General features: G+C 34.9%; 1 protein-coding gene and 1 pseudogene across 6 annotated transcripts in view; both read right to left on the reverse strand.

Annotated features, from left to right (window-relative positions):
* Positions 1-12,075: 12,075 nt before the first annotated feature.
* LOC101278680 (glycerophosphodiester phosphodiesterase 1-like) lies at positions 12,076-13,498 on the reverse strand (annotated as a pseudogene).
* The window catches only part of EFCAB7 (EF-hand calcium binding domain 7), a 50,668-nt gene continuing 43,580 nt past the window's right edge, over positions 13,393-20,480 (reverse strand). For 5 of the 6 annotated variants that reach the window (XM_033409003.2, XM_033408997.2, XM_033408999.2 and 2 more), the window contains 2 exons: positions 16,984-17,193; positions 13,393-14,779 (listed from right to left, as the gene is read on the reverse strand). In XM_033409003.2, the coding sequence (XP_033264894.2) occupies positions 14,585-14,779; positions 16,984-17,193 (405 nt within the window). In that variant the 3' untranslated portion in view covers positions 13,393-14,584. The remainder of the gene's footprint in view (positions 14,780-16,983; positions 17,194-20,480) is intronic. The other variant, XM_033408998.2, reaches the window with a different exon arrangement.

The raw sequence follows: 20,480 nt of genomic DNA on the forward strand, positions 1-20,480 counted from the left end.
GGAGAAAGAATAATCTTTTCAGCAAATGGTGCCAGCATAATTGAAATCCATATGGAAAAAAAGAAAAATGAACCTCAACCTAAACCTCACAGCACACACAAAAATTAATTCAAAATAGATCACAAAAAAAAGAGCTAAGTCAAATATTTAATTAAAATGGGGAAAAAAAGATCATAGATATAAATGTACAAAGTAAAACTATAAAATTTTTAGAACAAGAGGAAATCTTTGTGACTTGGGGTTAGGCAACAACTTCTTAAATTTGATACCAAATGCATGATCCATTAAGGAAAAACTGATGAATTGGAGTTAATCAAAGTTAAACACTTGCTCTCCATATGACACAATTGAGAGAATGAAAAGACAAACTATAGCCTAGAGAAAATATTTTCAAATCACCAGATGTACCAGAATTTATAAAGAATCCCAAAACTCGGCCTACCCAGGCTCTTTGGTAGGGCTAATGACAGACCCTGGGAGGGCTCACACCAAGGAGTACTTCCCAGAACTTCTGCTGCTGCTGTCCTTGTCCTCACGGTAACACACAGCCCTGCCCCGCCTCTGCAGGAGACCCTCCGACACTAGCAGATCAGAGGGAAGACAGAAGAAGCAAGAAGAACTACAGTCCTGCAGCCTGTGGAACAAAAAACACATTCACAGAAAGATACACAAGATGAAAAGGTAGAGGGCTATGTATCAGATGAAGGAACAAGATAAAACCCCAGAAAAACAACTAAATGAAGTGGAGATAGGCAACCTTCCAGAAAAGATTTCAGAATAATGATAGTGAAGATGATCCAGGACCTCAGAAAAAGAATGGAGGCAAAGATAGAGAAGACGCAAGAAATGTTTAAAACAGATCTAGAAAAATTAAAGAACAAACAAACAGATGTGAACAACACAATAAATGAAATTTAAAATGCTCTAAAAGGAATCAATAGCAGAATAACTGAGGCAGAAGAACAGATAAGTGACCTTGAAGACAGAATAGTGGAATTCACTGCTGTGGAACAGAATAAAGAAAAAAGAATGAAAAGAAATGAAGACAGTCTAAGAGACCTCTGGGACAACATTAAATGCAACAACATTTGCATTATAGAGGTCCCAGAAGGAGAAGAGAGACAGAAAGGACCTGAGAAAATATTTAAAGAGATTATAGTTGAAAACTTCCCTAACATGGGAAAGGAAATAGCCACCCAAGTCCAGGAAGTGCAGAGAGTCCCAAACAGGATAAACCCAAGGACAAACACACCGAGACACATAGTAATCAAATTGGCAAAAATTAGAGACAAAGAAAAATTATTGAAAGCAGCGAGGGAAAAGCGACAAATAACATACAAGGGAACTCCTATAAGGTTAACAGCTGATTTCTTAGCAGAAACTCTATAAGCCAGAAGGGAGTGACATGATATACTTAAAGTGATGAAAGGGAAGAACCTACAACCAAGATTACTCTACCCAGCAAGGATCTCATTCAGATTCAATGGAGAAATCAAAAGCTTTACAGACAAGCAAAAGCTAAGAGAATTCAGCACCACCAAACCAGCTCTACAACAAATGCTAAAGGAACTTCTCTAAGTGGGAAACACAAGAGAAGAAAAGGACCTACAAAAACAAACCCAAAACAATTAAGAAAATGGTCATAAGAACATACATATCAATAAATACCTTAAATGTGAATGGATTAAATGCTCCAACCAAAAGACACAGGCTTGCTGAATGGATACAAAAACAAGACCTATATATATGCTGTCTACAAGAGACCCACTTCAGACCTAGGGATACACACAGACTGAAAGTGAGGGGATGGAAAAAGATATTCCATGCAAATGGAAATGAAAAGAAAGCTGGAGTAGCAATACTCATATCAGATAAAACAGACTTTAAAATAAAGAATGTTACAAGAGACAAGGAAGGACACTACATAATGATCAAGGGATCAATCCAAGAAGATATAACAATTATAAATATATATGCACCCAACATAGGAGCTCCTCAATACATAAGGCAACTGCTAACAGCTCTAAAAGAGGAAATTGACAGTAACACAATAGTGGGGGACTTTAACACCTCACTTACACCAATGGACAGCTCATCCAAACAGAAAATTAATAAGGAAACACAAGCTTTAAATGACACAATAGACCAGAAGGATTTAATTGATATTTATAGGGCATTCCATCCAAAAACAGCAGATTACTCTTTCTTTTCAAGTGCACATGGAACATTCTCCAGGATAGATCACATCTTGGGTCACAAATCAAGCCTCAGTAAATTTAAGAAAATTGAAATCATATCAAGCATCTTTTCTGAACACAACACTATGAGATTAGAAATCAATGACAGGGAAAAAAACGTAAAAAGCACAAACACATGGAGGCTAAACAATACATTACTAAATAACCAAGAGATCACTGAAGAAATCAAAGAGGCCATCAAAACATACCTAGAGACAAATGATAGTGAAAACACGACAATCCAAAACCTATGGGATGCAGCAAAAGCAGTTCTAAGAGGGAAGTTTATAGCTATACAAGCCTACCTCAAGAAACAAGAAAAATCTCAAATTAACAATCTAACATTACACCTAAAGGAACTAGAGCAAGAAGAACAAACAAAACCCAAAGTTAGCAGAAGGAAAGAAATCATAAAGATCAGAGCAGAAATAAATGAAATAGAAACAAAGAAAACAATAGCAAAGATCAATAAAACTGAAAGCTGGTTCTTTCAGAAGATAAACAAATTGATAAACCATTAGCCAGACTCATCAAGAAAAAGAGGGAGAGGACTCAATAAAATTAGAAATGAAAAAGAAGAAATCACAACTGACACTGCAGAAATACAAAGGATTATAAGAGATTACTACAAACAACTATATGCCAATAAAATGGACAACCTGGAAGAAATGGACAAATTCTTAGAAAGCTATAACCTTCCAAGACTGAACCAGGAAATAGAAAAAATAGAAAAAAAAAAAAAGAAAATATGAACAGACCAATCACAAGTAATGAAACTGAAAGTGTGATTAAAAATCTTCCAACAAACAAAAGTCCAAGACCAGATGGCTTCACAGATGAATTCTATCAAACACTTAGAGAAGAGCTAACACCCATCCTTCTCAAACTCTTCCAAAAAATTGCAGAGGAAGGCACACTCCCAAACTCATTCTTTGAGGCCACCATCACCCTGATACCAAAACCAGACAAAGATACTACAAAAAAAGAAAACTTCAGACCAATATCACTGATGAATATAGATGCAAAAATCATCAACAAAATACAAACAAACAGAATCCAACAACACATTAAAAGGATCATACACCATGATCAAGTGGGATTTATCCCAGGGATGCAAGGATTCTTCAATATATGCAAATCAATGTGATACACCATATTAACAAATTGAAGGATAAAAATCATATGATCATCTCAATAGATGCAGAAAAAGCTTCTGACAAAATTCAACACCCATTTATGATAAAAACGCTCCAGAAAGTGGGCATAGAGGGAACCTACCTCAAACACTAAAGGCCATATATGACAAACCCACAGCAAACATCATTCTGAATGGTGAAAAACTGAAAGCATTTCCTCTAAGATCAGGAACAAGACAAGGATGTCCACTCTCGTCACTGTTATTCAACATAGTTTTGGAAGTCTTAGCCACGGCAATCAGAGAAGAAAAAGAAATAAAAGGAATACACATTGGAAAAGAAGAAGTAAAACTGTCACTGTTTGCAGATGATATACTATACATAGAGAATCCTAAAGATGCCAACAGAAAACTACTAGAGCTAATCAATACATTTGGTAAAGTTGCAGGATACAAAGTTAATGCACAGAAATCTCTTGCGTTCCTATACACTAATGATGAAAAATCTGAAGGAGAAATTAAGGAAACACTCCCATCTACCACTGAAACAAAAAGAATAAAATACCTAGGAATAAACCTACCTAGGGAGACAAAAGACCTGTATGCAGAAAACTATAAGACACTGTTGAGAGAAATTAAAGGTGATACCAACAGATGGAGAGATATTCCATGTTCTTGAATTGGAAGAATCAATATTGTGAAAATGACTGTACTACCCAAAGCAATCTACAGATACAATGCAATCACTTTCAAATTACTAATGGCATTTTTTTCAGAACTAGAACAAAAAATCGTAAAATCTGTATGGAGACACAAAAGACCCCAAAAAGCCAAATCAGTTTTGAGGGAAAAAAACGGAGCTGGAGGAATCAGACTCCCTGACTTCAGACTATACTACAAAGCTACAGTAATCTAGACAATATGGTACTGGCACAAAACCAAATATAGATCACTGGAATAGGATAGAAAGCCCAGAGATAAACCCACGCACCTATGGTCAACTGATCTATGACAAAAGAGGCAAGGATATACAATGGAGAAAAGACAGTCTCTTCAATAAGTGGTGCTGGGAAAACTGGACAGCTACATGTAAAAGAATGAAATTAGAACACACCCTAACACCATACACAAAAATAAACTCAAAAATGGATTCGAGACCTAAATGTAAGATCAGACACTATAAAACGCCTAGAGGAAAACAAAGGAAGAACACCCTTTGACATAAATCACAGCAAGATCTTTTTTGATCCACCTCCTAGAGTAATGGAAATAAAAACAAAAATAAACAAATTGGACCTAATGAAACTTAAAAGCTTTTGCAAAGCAAAGGAATCTACAAACAAGACGAAAAGACAACCCTCAGAATGGGAAAAAATATTTGCAAAAGAATCAACGGACAAAGGATTAATCTCCAAAATATATAAACAGCTCAATATTAAAAAAACAAACAACCCAATTAAAAAATGGGCAGAAGACCTAAATAGACATTTCTCCAAAGAGGACATATAGATGGCCAAGAAGCACATGAAAACATCACTAATTATTAGAGAACTGCAAATCAAAACTACAATGAGGTAGCACCTCACACCAGTTAGAATGGGCATCATCTGAAAATCTACAAACAACAAATGCTGGAGAGGGTGTGGAGCAAAGGGAACCCTCTTGCACTGTTGGTGGGAATGTAAATTGATACAGCCACTATGAAGAACAGTATGGAGGTTCCTTAAAAAACTAAAAATAGAATTACAATATGACCCAGCAATCCCACTACTAGGCATATACCCAGAGAAAACCATAATTCAAAAAGACACATGCACTCCAATGTTCATTGCAGCACTATTTACAATAGCCAGGTCATGGAAGCAACCTAAATGCCCATCAACAGTTGAATGGATGAAGAAGATGTGGTACATATATACAGTGGAATATTACTCAGCCATAAAAAGGAATGAAATTGGGTCATTTGTAGAGACGTGGATGGATCTAGAGAGTGTCATACAGAGTGAAGTAAGTCAGAAAGAGAAAAACAAATACCGTATATTAACGCATATATGTGGAACCTAGAAAAATGGTACAGATGAACCGGTTTTCAGGGCAGAAATTGAGACACAGATGTAGAGAACAAACGTATGAACACCAAGGGGGGAAAGCCCCGGGGGTGTGGTGGTGGTGGTGGTGTGATGAATTGGGAAATTGGGATTGACGTGTATACACTGATGTGTATAAAATTGATGACTAATAAGAACCTGCTGTATAAAAAATAAATAAAATTCAAAAAAAAATTACATAATTACAAAAAAAAATCCCAAAACTCAACAGTAAGAAAACAACCCAATTTAAAATGGGCAAAAGACTTAGAGATACCTCACTGAAGAGGATATATACAGATAGTAAAGAAGCATATGAAAAGTTGCTCAATATCATTGGCCATTAGGGGAATGCAAATTAAAACCACTATGAGATAACACTGCATATCTATTAGAATGACTAAAATAAAAAATACTGACAAACTAAGTGCTAACAAGAATGCAGAACAACTGGAACTCTCATACATTGCAGGTAGAAATGCAAACTGGTACAGCCACTCTGGAAAACACTGAAACAGTTTCTTAAAAAGTCAAACATACACTTAAACATATGATTCAGTAATCTCACATTCGGGTATCTACCCTACAGAAATGAAAACTTATGTTCACGTAGGAACCTATACTTGAATGTTACAGCAGCTCTGTTAATATTGCCAAAAACTGGAAACAACCTAGCAGATAAATGAATAAACAAATTGTGTAAATCTTTATGAAAAACTACACAGCAGTAAAAGGAACAAACTATTGATACACCAATTTGGATAATTCTCAGAGGCATTATGCTGAGTGAAAAAATTCAGTCTCAAAAGGTTGATACATGATCCCATTTATATGACATTCTCAAAAAGAGAAAACCATAGTGATGGAAAACAGATCAGGGATTGCCAGGAACTGGGAGTATGGAGCTAGGAGGAGAGGAGGATGTGACAAGGGAGTTTATTGGTGAGGGAACTGCTCTGGATCCTGATTGCAGTGGTAGTCAAATGAATCTATACATGTGTTAAGTCAATAGATATACATAACCTCACCTCCTCCCCCGCAAAAGGTCAAATTTATTGTATAACAATTATTTTAATATGGAATTAGAACCACACAGAGGGATTCCCTGGTGGTGCAGTGGTTAAGAATCCGCCTGCCAATGCAGGGCACACGGGTTTGAACCCTGGTCCGGGAAGATCCCACATGCCACGGAGCTACTAAGCCCGTGCGCCACAACTACTGAGCCTGTGCTCTAGAGACCTCAAGCCAAAACTACTGAAGCCTGCATGCCACAACTACTGAAGCCCACGTGCCTAGAGCCTGTGCTCCGCTACAAGAGAAGCCACCGCAATGAGAAGCCCGCACACTGCAGTGAAGAGTAGCCCCCGCTCGCCGAAACTAGAGAAAGCCCGCGTGCAGCAACGAAGACCCAACGCAGCCAAAAATAAATAAATAAATTTATTAAAAAAAAAAAACTCACAGAAAAAAAAGTATTAGATTTAAAATAGAAGCTCAAGAAGCAGAATAGTTTCTTCTGCATTGGGGAAAGGTTTAAAGGCTTCATGAAGAATGAAGCATATAAAAAATATATGTTAAAGGCCCAGTGTGTAATACTTGTTCACAATCTATCTTCTCTGATAGACTATATATAATGAGAGCAGGAACAATGTCTAGTTTGATCACCTGTGTACATGCAGTAAATAAAGCAGTGCTCTATACATATTCGGCAATCAATAAGTATATGATTATTGACTTATTGCCTATGATATTAATAGGCAGAGATACAATACAGGAAATTGTAGGAAAAGTGAAAAACATGAGAAAATGCCTGAAATTTCCTCCTCCCCCTTCTAAATCCCTTTTATCCCTTCAAGTTCAGTTAAAGTTCTAGCTCATCTCCCTGATTCTTCCAGCCACACTAATCTTTCCAACTTGTCCAAACTGGTTCTACCAAACATGGTCTAATATTTTAGTGTAGTACTTCTCAATATTTTAAAGCCTATGACTCATTTCCTTTAATAGTTATTAAAATGTGCCTTTTTCCATTATTTAAATTTTAAAATACATTGTATTGCATGACTAAAAACAAATCAAAGCACTTGTCAGCTTCAAACCACACTTCTTTCATTCCTTCAGTCCTCCAAGAGAATCTTATCAACCCTCTCCCCTCAAATTGGGCAAGTCTTCCCTTCCTTTTCTGTTCCTGTACCCTAACTCATCCCTAGTTTATGCTTAATGATCAGTGTTTACTACAGTAGTTTAAGACTTAATATCATTCCTTAGTAGGATAACATGTAACTCATTTCCTCAGCTCTTTCTTCTCCTGAGGACAGAGATCATGTCTACTACTTCGGCCTTGTAACTAATGCCATGTGTGCTAGATACTTGCTAATTTTATGTCCTTGTATACCATTCACCAGTCTACTTGTCTTCCAAAATTGTTACTGCTCTGCAAAGAAGAAAACAAGTCTTTCTGAAGAAGCTAAATCCAAACAATTTTTACAACAGATGTTTAGAAACGGCACAGAGAAATGTATGTTTTAGTAATGCTGCATATTCATATCTATAATTGCCAGAAAGGTTACAATGCTGGTATTCTGTAACTGGCACTATTGCATTGATATTATATGTTGACATTAGCCTCATACGGATGATTGAACTTAAGCTGGCCTTGAATTTAATTTAGATGACCTTGTGTTAAATTGTAGAGGAAAGAATAAAGTTAAGAATATGTATAAAATGTTGGATGTTTACCAACTGTATCTAAAAGAAATTTTAAAATATTGTTTTTAAATTTGGAGGGAATGGAACCATACTTCTAACCACTTTATGTTGGTCTTCTTTTTAACATTCATATATATCTTTAAATCAACTGTGGTCAAATATTGCAAATATATGCAGCTTGTGAATTATTCATAAGAATTGAGAATGCCTATTCTTCATCTTCCTTAGACAAGAATTAGCCATAGCTAATAAGTACAGACACTTTAATCAAAATCCTTTACCTCTTAGATTTTCAGCAACAATTCCTAGTCCCTGGCCCCTAAATTGTGTCTCCACATGAATCGCATCTACTTTCCCTAAATCAATCCATTATTTGCCTTATTTTTCCTCAAATCTTTATGTAGTTCTTATTTTTTCCAGAAATTAAGCAAGGCTGAGTAGCAAAGATAGGCTTTATAATCCTATGTAAAGCTAGCAGGGCTATCTCTATATGTCCTTATATAATACTTGTAAATTCATGAATAAGTGAAGAGCCTTTTAAGAGCTGAAGATTTAGTATCCACTTTACAAGTTAGAAATAATTTTTATATATTCTCTAATAAGAATGGGTGTATATGCCTGTATATGGATGTATCCACAATATACAATATATTTCCCCAAAGCAGTCTTAGAAGTCATAAAGGACTTAATCCACTGCTGAGAAATATTATCAGTCTCTCTCTCTGGGGCATATGTGTGCACTAATGAATAATGAAATAATATGCTCACCCTCTGGTGGTCAAAACCAGAAATACATTTCCATTTTCCTGGATTATATCCAAAATATGATCACTGTGGTATATTAAGTTTCTGCTTCCTATTTAACTTACACCAAAAATAGATCTAAAAGAAGGCCACTGGCTTAAAAAAAACAACAACACAGGTCTACTACAATATGTAATGGAAAAATCAACAAACTTATTAAATATAGTAATTTAAGAATTACTTATGACAGCATTTGATAATTAACACTAATTTGGCTTTAAAATATTGGAACTGTAGAATTTTAGAGTAGGAAGGAATTACAGCAATCATTTAGCCATTTCCCCTCCCATTTAAAACTTAGATAATGAAAAAATATTTCACTTTGTTTTAGTTGTTTAATCTGTTTCATGTAATTAATTACATGAAAAACAAAATCTGTATAAGTGGAATTGGATAGTAATGAGACCTTGTGTTTCTTTTCTTATGTTTCTATTTTTAACTTACAAATAGCCCAAGAACTAGGAAAAAATTATACCACATGTAAGTTTAAATTTTCTGCCCACTTTATTTAATCATCCAAAAAATATTTATTGTATATTATGGTTCCAATGGTATATGCTGGAATTGTAACTATCCCTGCTTTCAGCCTAGTGAGGGGTATAGATAAAACAGTAATTCCTGTATAGGATGCTGAGTGTGACCACAAAGAGTGAGCACAAAGTAATAGGGCCATCAAAGTGGTCTTGGTGGGGGGGAGTAATCAAGAAAGGATTCTTGGGAAAACTGACATATTTGATGAGACCTGAAGGAAGAAGAGGAAAAGGGGAAGGAAGACTTATTCTATGGGCAAGAAGGAAATATTACATCCAAAGGGCCTGAGGTGAGAGAGAATGCAGAAACTGAGAGAACGTACAGAAGTATGGTTGGAAGAAGCCTGAAAAGGAATGGTCAGAGGTTGGAAGAAAATCTGGAGAATATGGTGTCAGAGAGATCAACAATATCTAACACTGGAGAGAAGACTTCAAAATATCCACTGTGTTTAATGATAAGGAAGTTATTTATGTCCCTGGAAAAACAACCACTTAGTTGAATTAACTGGAAAGAATGAATAGGAGTCAAAAAAGTAGGTATAGCAAACAATTCGTTCATGTCTTTTTGGTGTGAAGGGGAGGACAGAATAATGATAGAGATAGATGGGGAATGAGAGGTTTCTTAAAGATGAAAAGTCTAGAACACATATAAATAATAATGAAAAAAAAGCTAATTTTGAGAAAGTGTTTGTAGATAAAATTTTTTCATGGGGAGCTTTAATGTAGATACCATGAAGATAGGAAGGGCACAGGAGAGACTTGGGGGCATTTAGATGTCTTTTTCGTAAGTTGAATCCTTGTGCTTTTAAAATTAAACAACATGAGAAGTTACCTTTGAAAATGTAATAGTCAATCTGCACAAAACTACCCTGAAAAAACGTAGCACCTCTTGAATTTAAAGAAAATATTCTTACATGTTAATCAACTTTATTTTAGTTGAATAAAGAATCGTTATCAACCTATGAGTCTGGTATTTCAGGACCTGAATTAATTTTTTCTGGATATTCTAGTATCACAGTACTGAGGTAATTCTTAAAAAATCATTTACTTAAAGGTCCAAAAATGGAACCCAGCTTATTATAATCATTAACTAGCTGATTCCCTTGGATTTTCATTTGCTTGGAAGAAAGTTTAACTTGAAACAAAATATCTTTCTTTTCTACTGAGTAATTGAAAATGGGACCATAAGATAGCTGGGGTTTTTCCCCTCTAATAAGTGATTAATGGGAAGAAGAAAAAAGGCTTGGTATGTCTAAGTGGTGACAGTGGTGGAAGATAAGGCTTAAGTGCTCACTATTCTTTCTTGAGTCTCCATGTTCCAATGATACCACGTTATGTCACCTATCATTCTATTATTAAAAGCCTTTTTACAACTTTCGGCAAAGATAGCAACTTTATCATATGCTTTTGGTAACAAAGCCAGATAATTTATTTCCTGCAACTCAATACTCTGTGAAATAGAATATAGGGCCACATTTATTTGACTTAGAAAGCATCTGGCAATTAATAAAATGCTTTCACATTGCATTACTTTTTAAGATATCATCTGAAGAATTCAAACTGCTAGATAATGACAACCCATTTTACAGACATCTAATCAAGGGCCAAAAATCCAAGTGACATTTAAACTATGTGCTAGCATGTGCTGGGTAAAAATAATATACTGCTATACTGGTATTCATATTTCAAAAGCTGACATTTACTAGCCAAGTATTCTGTTACTGATATGGTTACACAGTTCTTAATTGCTTAATATAGTATTTCATGCACTGTACTACTTCATTAATTGCTATTTGATTTAATTTCTACTATTTCAAAATACATTTAATTAAAAATACTCCACAGGTAAATCCATTAAACAATTTACTGTCAGAACAAAATATTCCTACTGTTGTGATTAGATTTTGGCTTCTTTAATACAAAAATTAATTTCTTCAAATTTTGCTTTAATTATATTTCCTCATGGGAAAACTAAATACAGTATATAATTAAATGGCTGTTTCTGCATTCACTTTTTTATTCCTTTTAATGATTTTTAGTGTGGTCACAAGTTTGACAGCCACAATACATTGATAACATAGCTGAATACAGTATTGAAATAAATGTTACAAAAGCGTGGCAAGTTTTAAAATGTCAACTCTGAGTGATGGTGCATTTCCCATGTATTTGCATCTGTACCCCCAAATTTCACAACTCGGTCTGTGCTTATCCTCACCAGGTTAAGGTGTATGCCTCACTTAGGTCAGGGCAGGAGCTGTTGTGCCTTATTATTTTTTTTTTTTTTGCGGTACGCGGGCCTCTCTCTCACTGTTGTGGCCTCTCCCGCTGCGTAGCACAGGCTCCAGACGCGCAGGCCCAGCGGCCAAGGCCCCCGGGCCCAGTCACTCCGCGGCATGTGGGATCTTCCCGGACCGGGGCACGAACCCGTGTCCCCTGCATCGGCAGGCGGACTCTCAACCACTGCGTCACCAGGGAAGCCCTGTTGTGCCTTTTTGCAGACCCAGACTTTCAAGAGCAAGTGTTGAACTCAGGCATTCCACGGAGCATGTTGGCAACACCAGACTTTGCTTTGGTTCCTATTACTTGTGTGAGCTACCTGATCTCCCAGGGTTTGGGCTAGCACAAGGGGTATTTTGATATCCCTGCATGAGACCAGCAGGCAGTTTCTGTACATGTTTCCTTGGGGAGGGGGTTGGGGGAGATTCTAGAACTGATGTGCAGTCTTCCAACACACTGTCTGACAGAGCTGGAACCAAGATGGGATTCATAGTAAATTTTTTTCATCAAAGGTATTAACCGTCCAAGCAACAACCTGAATGCCTTTAGTTGACCACTTCTTCAGGTAGTTTGGGGATACAAAATCCTTTTGCATGAGGAAACCTGAAATTCCACACAGGTACCATAAGATATTACGTATGCTCCAAGCAAATGAAACATCTATTACCACAAACATGGATTGTATCCAGAGAGTATCATAGTCCCATCTGCTGTATGGCTAAGGTTCCAAGGTCTGTGAGTTAAAGCCATTACTACACTGTGATCTGTTTGTCTCATAGATAACTTCTGGCAAGAAAGAGCAAATACTACTACTATTGTATAGTTGAGGAAATTCCATACACATTTTCTTTAGAACATCAGTAGCCATATTTGCATGGCCTTTGACATCAAAGAAGACTGTGACGTTATGGTTCAGGCACTCTGCTCCAGCTTCCCTCAGGGCAGGGATCTTCTCATCAGGGAAATTATTCCTGAATCTGTGATCTGCTGCAGGATTAAACTTTCTAATTTGTTCAAGTGTCAAATCACACATTGACCAGTCCCATCAGTCTACTTGTGCTATTGTATCTACTTGTGCTATTGCGCATTAAGGTAGCAATCTCATCAGAAGTAAATGCAACATCCAACTGTTCTCTGACTCATTGTGACTGCCACTGCCAATGGCAGAAACTCGGTCCTGGGGCTTGAGCACCAGCAGAGCCCTGTGGGAGGGCACATGCTCAAGGCTGAAGAGGCGCAGCAGGAGATAGAGGCTGCCGGTGAAGAAGCAAGCAGTGAAGGGCTGCACGTCACCAGCCACAGCAGCAGCAGCAGGAAGGAGGACTCCTGGTCCTCTCACAGCCACATGCCTGTGACTATACCGGTGAGGATAGGAGTCCTGGATCCACTGGGCTCCTTGGACAGGCCAGAGCACAGGGATAAAGCACAAGGCACTCACTGCAGCTTGCCCATTTACATTTTATTCCAGGATTTTTTTGATAAATCAAAAGTGTATAGGATTTTATAGAATTCATTGAGTATTACTTTTTAAAAGCTTACCTGTACTTTGATTTCAATTTACTAGTCATAAATGAAATATGCCCAGATTTCCCATTAAATTAATAAGAAGGCCACACATTAAAAAATTATTTCTATTTTAATAATAAAGTATATAATATGGACATGAAATGTAAATGCATACAAATTAAATAGATTATTATGTACATCAGTTAAATTGATTAGCATTTTGCTGATCAACAAATAATAGACTAAACTTGAAATAATTCTTCTTAGTTTGATAGTCTCAAGCAAAATTATTTCCTAAAAACAGTGTTTAAGATATAAGGGAATACACACAATAATATATCCATTCTTGTCGTTCATTCAGAGGCATTACATGTTGACAAACCTGCATATAAAAATAGAAAGCCTTTACCTTCCTTTTATATACTGTAATTTGGGGCTAATTTTTCAATAGGACAACATTTCTAGAACCTATGTAAAAAATATCTCTGTGCAGATAAAATTCTTTAATATTTGTCCTTAGCAGGGACCTGCAATCTACGATATGATGTCTAACAGGATAATCCAGCCTAAATTCTACGTAATATAGTATTTGGTAGTTGGTATTTGTCAATGTGGGTAAAGAGGAGAGGTAGAAAGGGAAGTAAATATTCTTTCCTCACTAAGCCTAGAACATTAAAAAAAAAACATGATTGGGATAACAGAAAAGATAAACTCTTCTTATCCTGTTTTAGCATGTTTTAGGATTTCACTGACAGTATGGAGAAAAAAAGGGAAAGAATAGAAAGTTTTTTCCTTTTTCCATTGACTAAACTTGTTTCAGGGTCTACTGATCTCTCCCTGCCTTTGAACTCCTGGCTAAATCAGAAACCCAGAGTTCTGCTAACACCAGAACTTCAGCTATTCCTAGCTCTTGACTTAGTTGGTTATCTAAACACAGGCATTTTCTCTTTTAGGTTACCTCAGAAAATCTTAATAATGTAGATAAAAATATTTTGAGTTATCAAAAGTCCTATTACTATTAACACTACTTTGTATTTCTATATAATATTCAATAGTGCTTTCACATATATCATTATATTTTTATCTTTACATTAATTTTGTGAAGTACCTAAAACTGGTGACATTACATTAATTTTATACTTAAAGAGACTGAAACAAACAAAAAAGAGACTGAAACAGAGAAGTTAAGTGAATGTCCCATAATCACTGAACCAAATAGTGCGAACTGGATTAGAACCAGTCTCCTATCTCGTAGTACAGGATACAAATATCATACTTAAAATAATTTTCTACTTTATTTCATATCTACATATTTATCCATAACATTAATAGCAAAAATGTTTTTTTCAAATTGATAAAACAAAAGGCTTTAATTAGAAAACAATGCATTACCATTGTAGATTTTGGTGCCACTTCTACTGCAAATATGTCAAGTCCTCTGTTGTTTACACAGTTTTTACTCAGCTCGTTGTTGATGTGAATAATCACTTTATTATCTGACTATAAAAAAAAGATTTTATAAGTTGCTAGTCCTTTCTTTACTAAATACATACAAACAAAATGTTAATTGCAAAACACTTTGCAAGTCTTGTGATAGAGATATTCACAGGGTTCTATAGAAACAAAGAAGACATTATAGAAACACAGAAACATTAGCTCAGACTGGGGTATCACGGAAGACCTTATGGAAGAAGTGATACTGGAGATAATATATCATTAATAACGATAGCCTCTAGGATGGATAGCAAATAAGAGAAAGCAGAATGAAGCTGATAAATAAGAGAAATGTAGGAGTCAAAGTATTCCCCTGCTAAAGAACCTGTAATCACTCTCTAACGACTACAAAGGGGCAATATAACATTAGACTACTTGGATTCATCTCTCATCTCTTCTACTACTTAGCTCTGCGACCTTTTGTAAATTATTTAACATCCCTGTGCACAAGTTTAACATCCCTGTGCACAAGTTTCCTTGTGTGTAAAATAGGAATAGTATAATACTTAGGAATAGGAAAATAGGAATAGTATAATACTTACCTCATTGGATTGTTGTGAGAAGTAAAAGCGTTAAAGTGCCTGGCACATGGTAAGCTCTAAAATATTATTATTACCTCATTTTGGTGAAGGGAAATTTAACTTTCCTTGAGAGAAAAGGAGGTGGAGGGTTGAGAAATGAAGGTAATAGAGCAGAGGAATTGGGGTAAGGTAGTGGCTCTCTTCCACCCTTTTAATTCTAATGAAACGTAGAGGGCTCACACACACACAACCCAAACCGAACAAACAAGAAAACATAGAGGGCAGAAACAGAAACATGCTGGATCTTAGGAACCACTCTACAAAGTGTTATGATCCATTTGAAGACTGCAATCTACTGGCTGGGGAACCTATCTTATTTCATCAAGTCTAAACTCTTCTATCTTGTTTTCAAGATAACATATATAATCTGGACCCATTCAACCTATGTTATTTACCTTTCAAATACTTCTCCAAATAAAGCTCTCTGTTTCTGCAAAGGAGATATTCTCACTTTTTCGTCCATAGTTCACATTAACTCTTACTCATATTTCTCCTTATACTGTTTCTCCTGCTTCTAAAGGCTGCCTCTCTGCGTATCTAAATCCTAGTTATCCTTCAAATCCTATACACGTTTAAATCCCACATCAGTTCCCTTCCCCCTAATCACAAACCCTTCCTCAACTTCTATAGTCCAAACTAACATCAAGTCCAAGAGATACAAATACCGTTGAATTCCTATTGCACATACAAACAGTATTATGTAATTTAACATTTAACTGTTATTTCGAGAGTATTAATTTTGCCTTTACAACTAGCCCATAAACTCCTTGACAGCAGAGACCATGTTATACTTTCTAGTGGTCCCTATGGTGACCATGAGAGCTACATAATATATATTCACATTGACTCAATACTCAGCCAAATCTTAAGCACTTTAAGAAATTTATGACAGGCATAAAAATAATGTAAATCTCACCCAGGAACTAAAAGAAATAAGCCAACAGTTCTAAAAACCTAGCCATTTTGAGTAAGATTTTATAAAAATTTATAATTTCTAGAAAACTCAGTATATCTGACTTTAAGAATTTATGTGTGTATTCTCTTGACCAGCAATATCAATAGTAGCAAAGAAGATGGCCAAAAGCCAGAAATAATTGGCTTGATGAAAACAGGTCCTGTACAGTAGAATATATTTAATTAGATAAAATGATGATAATCTGTAGGATTTCTGATACTGCAAAGTTTGTATAAAACAGTTGGGCTAAATTTTTTTCTTTACTTTGTTTATATTTCTTTAACACATGATGTCCATTGTTTAAAATAGCTATGTATGTGTGAAGACTTTTAGTAACAAACTAAATAAAATACTTTGTACTCAGATTATGCTCTATCTTCATAGATCTCCAAATATTTAATTTTCATAATATTTTAATAGAAAAACAATTGTCTCATAAAGAAACACAAAAAATAAATATCTAATAAATAAATATTATATACCTTAAAAATATATAAAAATTATCATGCCCAGTTTGAGTTAGAAACTCAAAAAGAAAAAAGAATAAATTGACTATTATAGATATTATTAATGTAATGGGGTATTTAATTACTATGCAAGAATAGGGTGAGAAAGAAGATGGAACATAGTAGCAAACATTGCTGTTATGAGGAGAACCACCTCATAACTGATACCTTGTTTTCAATAACTGATGTTATCCAGGTGTCACACTTATAAGTATGTACAATTATATTTTCATAGCCATCCATTACTTTGGCATCGCCTTTGTTAAGAACAGATTTACAAATGGCCTTCTCAAGTTGCCCACTGCATGCCTCCATATGGACAGTTTTAATTCTTGGCTTGCATTTGTCTGCATAGATATCGATGACAAATGGGCATGCCTGAAATGAAAAATAAATCAAACCTTGTTTTAGCCTTTTGATAGAATTTAAATTATTTATTATTAATATGTTTATCATATGACTTAAGAACATACTTTCTAGCTTGTCCTTCTGGTACACATTTTATGAGGAAAATTTTAGTACTATGAATTGATTAATAAAAAAGCATGAAATTCTGATTTTTTGGTTGCATATTAACTGATAATGTTCATAGAAAAGGAAAGAAACCTCCTTTACGCCAACCCCTCCATTTGCTCTAAAGCTAACTCATGTCATGTTAGTTACTTAATTTCCTTTCCTAACTACAGAAAGACTACAGAAAGAATTCATCAACAGGTTCTAAAGAAATTATGTGAAACTCAATACACGAATATACAGCACCAAAAATAACTAAGTGTAAAAAAATTAATTCACACAGTTTATAGTTAGTGTAAAAGCACCTTTAAAAATCTGAGATCTAAAGAGATGTTCTGCATTTGGAAATAGATTTTTCTAATGTCTACTCTTTAGTCTCTACTATAGCCTACAAGATACTGCACACGGTAGCCTCTCTATACAGCCCAGTCCCCTGCCTTGCAGGATATGTTCCAGTTACTCTGCTTTTTCATATCCTAGAACAAATAAAGCTCTTTCCTGTGTCAGGGATTTCGTATGTAGTATTCTCACTGCTTAGAAGATTCATACCTTTTCACATATATATCTCATCTTCCTCTTTCAAGTTTAAGCTTAAGTGTCACTTCTGCAGAGAGAGTGGCTCTGGTCCCCCAATCTCCTTCACTCCCCCGCTGTTCTCTACTTTGGCCACTGGCTTGTTCCCTTCAAAACACTTTTGAAATGATTTTATTAATTTTGCATTTAATCAGTCATCCTCCTTCATGGAATGTCCATGAGGGCAGAATTTTTGACTATTTTATTCATCACTGTGCCTCTTTATTACAAGCTTACTTTATGTAGGCATTAAAGTGTATTTGTTGAGTAGATGAATGAATTCACACACATTGATGATCAACTTTTTATTATGGGGACAAAAGATAAAAGTCTGAACTTGGTAGAACAATATACATTTTTATTTTTTTAAAAAAAGTTTAAAAACATTTAATGACTCCAACCTTTGGCAATAATAAAGTCACCTTTTTAAGAGATAGTAGTCTGAAAAATCACTGGAAAAGAAAGCAGAAGATCTGAGTTTGTAATTGGGTTTTGCCGTTTACTAGCTCCGTGATCTGGGGAAGTCACTTCACTTCTATGAGGCTGGGTTTCTTCATTGAGAAGGTGGGGATAAACAGTTTATATCCTGCCAAGAGTTGCTAGAAATATCTAATAGTAATATGTGTCAAAATATTTCACAATATAGAATTCTAAAAAAAATTGTAATAATTATGATTATGGCATTTTAAAGGTTTAATTTATTTTTTCAGTACTGAATAGATTCTGGTATTATTCTACCATTTTTCAAGTCTTGCTTATTTGTCTTATTCAACCAAAGAGTATCAATATTACATTCAGATATCACTGACTGTAAACATCTTAAAGTCTTTGTTAAAGACGTATTCCCTAAAATTTTTAAATAAAATCTTACCTACTCTAAAAATGGTGCCCTTTAACCGTATTACTTTTTTCTGTTCATGGACTTGATCTTTTATTTACTTATCTTTTTTATACTACTAAGTTAATATAGGAAGCATACAATAAGGAAGAAAACAATTCATTGTAAATTGGTAATTGTAAAAATATTAACAATATATAATAAGGAAGATGGGGAAGATTGTAATAAAAAAAACCTAGATTAAGGCATGCTACTAAAATTTTGCACAAAGTGTGGCTCTTAGCTACCTGTTAGCCAAGATAAAAGTGAGAGTGTATTACATAGCTCTCAATATCTAAAAAAACGAAGGAAATTTTTCCCAGTTCTGAATTCCAAAAGGAATTTATACCATGAAATTCTTTTTTTAAAAAGAAGAGAAGGAAAAAAAGGAAAAAAACTAGGCATACGTTTTGCTTATCAACGTCCAATAAAGAACAAATTATTGTTATGGTGACATAGGGGCAATGCTCTTGCAGGAGGAATAATAAAGAAGTTATGCGGCTCTTTGAAAGAGGATCTGCCTTTATAAGTTGATAGAGACAGTGGATAACCTATAATTCTAAAACTGAATTAGGGGGTTTAATAAGAAAAACTAAAGTAAAAGTGACTGGCTGTGCCTGATTGTAGAGGAAAAAAATAAGACAAACTGAGAGTATATAGTAACTTATAGAATGCTTAAAATAAACTTTGGTTTACTAAAACCATTCAATTAATGAGATTTCAAACAAACCTAAGCCCTTTCCTAAATCCTAACCTGTAACTGATACTTTGGTTAGTCTTTGTGACACAATACCTACTAATTTAATAGGTGGGATCAAAATATAGCTCATTTAGACGTTAGATTACTTACATAATATACGACTCAAGAAATTGCCGAAAAAACGGTTCCTGAATCCTTATGGGCAAAAGACTCTACAGACATATTCAAACCAATTAGAACACAGCTCATAAGATTTAAAATGGATTCTTCCTAAATTATCATAAATTTTTTTTTTTTTACAAACATGAAAATGTTAGGTCATGCTCTAGGTATATTAACTCAGTAACATAGCACACATCAAAGAACCATTGCCTATCAAAGCTAATACCTTAAATGAACAGGCTCATTGTCTCAGAGCACTTACAGGTATCAGTCAAAACTAAATCAGTCCAAATACCTTCAGATTTTGTATGAATCCTTTAAATAAAATGTTATCACATGTGTATATCCCTATCATTAATGGAAGTATTCAATATTTTTATACCAATTAATTAATTATGAATTATTACTTTCTCCCTCTATTACCATCTGCTGATTCAATACTTTCAACCCAACAACTCTATAACCCTTACTGAATGAGGAGAATCTCCTCATTATGATTCTGTAAATCAAGAAGTATCCATACCCAGAAAAAAATTTTGGATGCTTCAATACCAAATCCTGACTTAATATTGTTTGTTGATGGGGTTATATTAAAAAAAATAAAAAGGACAATACCAGGCTTGACATAATAAGTAGCCTAGTCTCTTTTGTAAAATCTATTTCCTTACCATGAAATAGTTTAGCTCAAATGATTAAATTATGGCTCTCTCTAAGGCATATCAAATCACTAGAAGAAAGTAAAATACACATACTAGCTAACAGCTAGTATGCTTTTAGAATAATTGACTTTTAAAAAATCTTATAGAAAAAAACAAGGTTTTTTTTGCACTTTCTCAAGTA

This window comes from Orcinus orca, chromosome 1 (genome assembly GCF_937001465.1).
Source record: "Orcinus orca chromosome 1, mOrcOrc1.1, whole genome shotgun sequence".
NCBI lineage: Eukaryota > Metazoa > Chordata > Mammalia > Artiodactyla > Delphinidae > Orcinus > Orcinus orca.